The 7,500-nt window shown below is 45.3% G+C and overlaps 1 protein-coding gene across 1 annotated transcript in view; it reads right to left on the bottom strand.

The window, feature by feature from the left end:
* LOC139221452 (sodium channel protein type 5 subunit alpha-like) overlaps positions 1-7,500 on the bottom strand; it is a 131,540-nt gene that overhangs the window by 78,052 nt on the left and 45,988 nt on the right. Inside the window, exons 9-12 of the mRNA XM_070853373.1 lie at positions 1,987-2,128; positions 1,283-1,480; positions 504-686; positions 158-415 (exon numbers count right to left, since the gene is read on the bottom strand). Coding sequence (XP_070709474.1) covers positions 158-415; positions 504-686; positions 1,283-1,480; positions 1,987-2,128 — 781 coding nt within the window. The remainder of the gene's footprint in view (positions 1-157; positions 416-503; positions 687-1,282; positions 1,481-1,986; positions 2,129-7,500) is intronic.

The raw sequence follows: 7,500 nt of genomic DNA, 5'->3' as shown, positions 1-7,500 counted from the left end.
CCACCACATTTATTCTCATCTCTGTCTAATCTAATCTCATCTCATCTAATCTCATCTCATCTCATCTCATCTCAGCCCACATTTTGCGTCACTTAATCCCAAAGTATTCCATCTTTTCCCGTCCTGTCTAACAAAGTCTGATCTCGTCCTTTATCACCTGGGAGCTCCGGCTGGCGTTGCTGTAGGTGCTCGGCCGTCGTTTGGGCCACGGGTGGGGCAGGATGCCACTGAAGGTGCCCCCGCTGTAGGTTCGACCCCCGACGCCCTCCACCACGTCACCCGGGACGCTGTACTCGTCGTCGGCCATCTCTCCCTCCGACCCCCGGCTCCGCAGGCGGAAGTTGAAGATGGAGGAGACCTGGCTGCTTCGCCGAGTCCTCGTGGAGAAGGAGCGAGCGAGGAGGGGGTGCAGAGGCTGGGGGGGCAGCGGACAAGATGTTTTAGTCCCAAACGTTCCTCCCAGTGGGTGACCGGTGCCTTACAGCAAAATACAACAGATATACCTTTCCCCCATCCGGCATGTCCACCTGCAGCAGCTTCTCCTCCGACAGGTTCGCCTCCACGTCGGCCACGCCCATCAGCGCTTGACTCCGCCTCCGCTCCTCCATGCTGTCCAATGGCAGTCCAAACGGCGAGAGCTCCGGTGACATCATCGAGTCCGAGTCCAGAGCTTTCTGTGCGGCAACCTGTCGGAGGAGCCGTAGAGCGCCAGGTGAGGCGTTGTGGGGTCAGTAGATCGGTACGAGTGATAAATATTCATACGTATACCTGTCTTATTCAGTGTTTACTTTATTTTGTCTCCACTTTTTATTGCATTTAAATGTCCCTTTAATGCTTTTAATCTTGCCTAATGAGTAACTTTAGACTTTAGACTTCTTTAGACTTCTTTATTTTATCCCCCATAGGGGGAAATTTTCTTGTTACAGCAGCAACAATATAAACAGGGACAGTGAAAGAAACAAAGCAATAGAAAAGACAAAAAATAGCAAATATAAATATAAATATAAATATAGATATAAATATAAATATATGGATTGTAACAGGAGGATTTCCTTTCACCTTATTTCACAGTAATGCAACAATTCTTACATGTGGTCATCATGTTTAAACAGCTTTGACACTGAGGGCAGTAGAACTTATGGTTTAGCTAAAAGTTAGATAACTAGCTGTTTAGTAAACCCACTGAATCATATTCATACTTTATTGTGCGACGCCAATGTTGAGCTTTTCCCTTCTAAAGACCAGGAGAGCCAAGACGGACACGTCCAGTTGAGTTGGTTACCTGTTGCTCCTTCTTGAGCCTCTCCATGGCCACCTGGAACTCCCGTTCTTTCTGGCAGGCCTCGGCGATGGTCGCCTGGTTCTGCTCCTCGTACGCCATCGCCACCACGGCCAGGATGAGGTTGACCAGGTAGAAGGAGCCCAGGAAGATCACCACCACGAAGAACACCATGTAGGTCTTCCCGGCCGAACGCAGCGTCTGCACGAGGAGCAAGACAAGTGAAGAACACACACCCTCCTGCCATCCAGCAGCTCAAATCTAAACGCTGAGAGCCTTTAAGTGTGACCACGAGCTCACAGCGAATCTTCTGTGGACTTTTTCACTCCAGGTTTCAACTCAAAGGCAGATTTAGGACAGGACACTAGTCAGGAGTAAAGCACCAAATAACAATCGCAGCATCATGGATCCATTAAAACGACTAACTGTTGAGGTTTAAACACCGAAAACAGCAGCTGAGAAAACAATCTCACCTCTGAAGTCCATTTACTGGTTGATCTTCTTCGATCATATAAAATGAGATGGAGTTCGCCCAGTTTTGGCTTTAAAGATTAAAGTTCAGATACTATTGAATAGCCGATGAATTGTAATTCATGACAACAGAACAAAATGAGGTCGTCGATACGGTCAGTGGGGTTTTATTTTGCAGCTATTTAAATAAGAGCTTCTGCTTGCCGTCCTTTTCTCTGCACACACACAGACGTTACCTGGTGGTAGAGGTTTTCCCAGTAGTCCTGCGTCATCAGGCGGAACAAGGACAGGAAGGCCCAGCCGAAGGTGTCGAAGCTGGTGTAGCCGTAGTTTGGGTTCCTTCCCGCCTTCAGACAGTCAAACCCATCAGGGCACTTTCTGTAACACACACACACACCAGGCCTTTAATAGTGTGACTGTCTATCGGCTTCTATCGCCGACAGAAACATCTGAATTTTTACTGTACATTGTAGGATTGAAGGCAGGATTTGGCTCCAGGACTTTTGAAGATGCCACCCGTCGTCTAGTGATCGGGAGGTGTGTGGTTATATAACTATAACTACTGTTTTTCTCAAATCTGTGATTTGGAAAACCTCACACCTCGGGTTTGAACACAAAGTGGGTGTAGGAACATTTTGAAAGCTGAGACATTTCAATCAAACATTTCAAAACAGCACCCATCCGTCTATTTCTCCATCCTCCCATCTATCCCCGACACAAACACCAGCCCCGTTTCCTCATCAGTGTTTACGACCAAAGCCTCGTTATCGCCGTGCGACCGGGACCCGCCCACACGTGTCACCGCGGAGACGGATAACAGATAACACGGGGACGGCGTTCATCATAATTGATATTCCACATTCATATCCCATCACATTCATCGCCGCCCACGCAGTCACATCTGATCCGCTGATGCACAGCAGTCCCATCGGCGGCGTGCTGGTCAGCGGAGGGAGGGCCGCCGCCGTCTACAGCTGCTGCACCACCACAGCAGAGACAGGCAGACAACCAGAGTTATCAGAGGCGAAGAGGTCGAAGGTCTGAGGTTACAGCAGCCTGAGAGGTTCAGGAAGGCCACATGCAGTCAGAACAGGACAAAAGTCTCATGTTTTCTAGTTGTGATTCAGACTTTCTTTGACCTGCGTCTGCGTCCTCGTGGCTTTGCTTTAACAGGATGCTCCTCACGTTCTGCCGTCGTGTGTCTGGACTTGTGTACATGATGTTTGTCATGTCCGAAGTGACACGAAACAATTAAAGCAGCATAAACAAAAGCTATTAAAAACATTTTGTTTTAAAAAGGACTTATGGTGGAGCACGGTGTGGTGTAACCATGAAATAATCATTTATTAACTAGAATCTAGACGGTTTGGGGTCTGTTTCATTGTTACTGCCTGGTGGTTTCGCTAGTTTGAGAAGTGTGAAGTCTGAAAATGAGACATAAATACACTACATACATCCAGATTGTTGAAGGAGCACCAGATAAATAAAGTGCACATGATATGAATATGAATAACTGACATGGCTGCGGATGAATTATGTCGCTTGTTATTTCTTTACTTTTTATTTCAGAGGTTTCTGGAAATAAATGAAACGAGATTTGATGAGAAACTTCATCCAGTGAAACTGTTTGAGCTTCAGCTCAAAAAGAAAAGTGGATTCTTGTAAAGGATGTAAACTGCTAACAAAACTGTTGCTGCCAAAGAAACCGAAGTCTAAAACTATATTCTTAGAGCAGAGTGGGGGAGTTATGATGCATGGGGGAGAGGATGACATTAACACAAGCACGAACACCACAGCGTGAACGAACCTCTGGTCGGCCGAAGCTCTGAGTCACACAGGAGCTCCATGCTGAGTCACAGAAAAGGTTGCCGCTGTGCAGACGCTATCTGGGGATTCAAACCGACAACCCCGCGGTCTGGAGCCCACTGACGTGACCCTTCCCCGGCTGGCGTCGCCCTCGCCGGGCCGCCGCCGCCGCCACAGCAGCTGGGGTGCTTTTAAGCAGCGTCTCACGGTGACTCATCGCAGGCCGACCTGCCTGTTTTCATTATCACCTGACTGCACAGCGTTCGGTGGGAACCGGTCGTGGTAATTAATTACGGACACGAGTGGAAAAAACCTTCCAGTTACATAACTGGTTTACGTAATAGAGCTGAGAGAGGAGAAGACGGGATGAAACATTTGGAGGAGAATCAGGTTGAATTCTGGTTTTAATTTTACTCTGAAATGATGGAAGTGAAAATCCTTCATATTAAAACCAGAGCACACACACACGACAGCAGCAAACCAATAATCAGCACTGGTAATAATAATTCTACAGTATGTGGTTTAACAGTTAACTCATTTATTATATGGGATCATTAGAAAGACCTTTTCTCCATCAATCAATCAATCTTTAATCAATCAATGCAGACAAACACAACAAGTGATGATGGCGGTTAGATGTCAGCTGAGATCCGGTCAGAAGAGGGTATTTGTGGGTAAAGTGTGTGTGTGTGTGTGTTCTTATAATTATTGACAATAATTCTAAGAACAGCAGCAACATGAAAGTAATTTATCATTTACATAAAAAATTAAGTAGATAAAAAGTAGACTGTTTATTTATATTGTTTTCTATATTTATCAGATATATGTACACATATATGTATTTGCTCTAAATCTACAGCTTCACATATCTGTGTCTGATGTTTCCAGAGCCCCTACGGTGACAGTACCCACCTTAAATCTCATGAGACGATCATGAAACTGTTGCAGGAACGACTTCATTACAAGTTAATGCAGAGAAATCAAAGAGCTGCAGTTTTATAAACGGTCAAATCAAATGGACGATGAAGCAGGAAGTAACTAACAAATCCAAACCCGTGTTCGGTTTCTGCACCAAATCTGTAACTGGTAAAGTAAAGAGTAAAATGAAAGTGATGCCATTACTCACAGCTCTATGACACTCTGCTCCTTTATTCATGCATGACATCGTCATCTGGGCTTTGAATCTGAATAAATAACTGTTCTGCGTTTGATTTATTTCACTTTGCATGCAGAAATAGTCTAAAAACTCTGTAAGTGCCACGGTGCATTCAGGGAACACAAGAGCAGCTCGGGCACAAACACGTCCTCCATAAGTTCCATCTTATAGCCGACAGCAAAAGCCTGATTAGCTTTTAATACAACACAATACGAGAGTATGAACCTGCCACCACAAAGCTCAGTAGGTGACCTTTGAAGCATTCAGCTGGAGGAGGCAATTTCATGCCATTCAAGACCCGAACTAACGAACAGAATTTGCATTATGAAGCCGACGGCCACCAGAGGAGCGAGTTCCTCACACAGGAGGCGACGCATTCTCGACAGCAGCAGCAATAAACAGCCAATAATCTAAAATCAGAGAGCAGAGTTACTGCTGAGCCGAGCCTTTCGGTAACAACAATCAATCCTAATGCGATAAAACGCTCCAGCTCACTGCTCTGCTCATCCAGACATTACGGTAAGGAACCAGACGACCGGGCGAATCGCTGATCCGAGCTTTACGGGAACAACAGCAGTCAATTCTAATCACGTCATGAACAGAAAATCAAGTATTACTGAAGCATCAGCCAATGAGAAAACGCTGCGCAGCAATCAGTGCCTCCATTAGAATAATGATGTCAGGCAGCAACAGTTTTTAATTCAACACAAAACTCATAAAATCAGTTATTAATGCAACTCAATACACGCTCCAGACTTTACAGTAAAACATGAACCTTGTGTAATGTGATAATAAAAAGCTGAGTGGCTGCTTGTCCAATCACTACGGCACCAGTAATCAATGCTAACATGGCTAGAAACTGACTGGCGGCTAATTAAAGCTTGTTGTGTAACGTGGCTACAAGAATCCAGTGGAGCTGCTCATACAGGCATTACGGTAACAACAATCAATGGTGACTGGATGTGAGGAAACAAAAGGAGCCGGTTATCTGAGTGTTACGGTACAGAACAGCTGATAACACACAGCAAGCAACACACACTGGGGATGAAGTCATCACACACACACACGCGCACACACACACACACACACACACACACACACACACACAGGAAATATGACTAACCAGTCATCACATACAACCAGTCATCTTGATGCCAGTTAGACTGACACCAACTCTGAGAAAGACAGCTGAGTCTCTCTCTCTGCCACACACACACACACACACACACACACACACACACACACACAGACACGTGATGTGTGTCTTTCCTCCATCCATCCATCCATCTCGTGGCAAGTGAGTCAACATGGTGGCATGTGAGTGGGGAGAGTGGATGTGAAGTGTGTATGATGGCCTGACTGAGTGTGTGTGTGTGTGTGTGTGTGTGTGTGTGTGTTTGAGGGGCTCGATGATGTAAAGAGTGTGTGTGAGAGGCCCGGGAAAACGCAGACAGGAGGCTGAATATGTGTGTGTGTGTGTGAGGGAGGTGTCTGAGTGTGAGAGCCGGCAGTTATCTCTCACACACACCTCTGTCTGTGTTAATGGAGGGACGCCACTTCAGACCCCCCACTCACACTAAAGGGGCCCCTCAGACCAGCACTTACACACCTACATCACACACACACACACACACACACACACACACACACACACACACTCAGCCTCCTGTCTCGTTATGTCTTCTGCTGGTACAGCATGGTAGCGACACACACACACCTTTAGTTTCATTTTCAGGTCGCGGCCAAAATGACAAAATATCACGGACACTGCGAAGTGTGTGAGTTTTAAAGACCTATCAGGTCACAGAGGGATAACGAAGTTAGAAAACCTGATCAGATGCATTGATGATCAATCACAGGACAAAAACACAGACTTATTTCCATAAAAATATTGAACATTAACTAACTGACATGTTAAAAGTCTGTTAAAAAAAACTGTAACCGTGTGACCTTTCAGTTCATTTTAAATTTAAACTTCACAGTATAAAATATGTGATTATTGATTAAATTGTGTCCAAATAAACAAAAGTTTGAGCTGAATTCTTGATGTGGTTATTATTTGTATTCTTATATTAATATTTATGGATTCAAAAGGTCCCATTTTATTTGGTTTAATGTTCAAAAAACACATTATTTTTTGTCTGCAGCCGTTTCCGGCCTCCGTCTGAAGGAGGTCACATGACCAACAGATCCCCTTGTGACATCATAAAGGGAGCCAAATCTAATCGGAGCGTTTTCACACACATTTACTGGTCTTTGCTCTCAGTCTGAGGGTCTCCACCCACTTTGGGGGCATTAGAAGACATTAAAGAGCATTTCTGCGACACATGGGAGCTTTAAATACGACTCTGTACTCTAAATATTTCAGTATCATACTTCACTCGTGTTTCTTCATTATGCAGCAACATACCGGAGCAAAACGTTCTTGGCAATAAAGCTCACCGTGATCTTAGCTGAACCAACAACATGAAAAACAACAGGAGGATGCCGGGACGGCGGAGCGGCTGCGGCAGCGAGCGGCGTGTGATCAGCAGAGGTCACGACGTCCAGCGGCATGAATACGATCAGACGCTGAAGCTAAACGAGGGAATGATTGTTGTGCGTGTCGCAGGCTGGCTGATGCTCATCAGCCAACACGAGCTTTAAGATACTTCTACGCTTCATTTCTGCTCTTTTTCATGCTCTTGTTGTATTTTGCGTCGCTGGTGTGAACAAAACTCAAATCTGCCTCAGATCTTAATAACATTAACCCTTTAAAACCCTTTTTTTTGGTCTTATTTTGACTATA

Source organism: Pempheris klunzingeri, chromosome 21, assembly GCF_042242105.1.
Source record: "Pempheris klunzingeri isolate RE-2024b chromosome 21, fPemKlu1.hap1, whole genome shotgun sequence".
Lineage (NCBI taxonomy): Eukaryota > Metazoa > Chordata > Actinopteri > Acropomatiformes > Pempheridae > Pempheris > Pempheris klunzingeri.
Note: the sequence above shows the minus strand (reverse complement) of the source record. Positions and strands in the feature narration are given on the sequence as shown.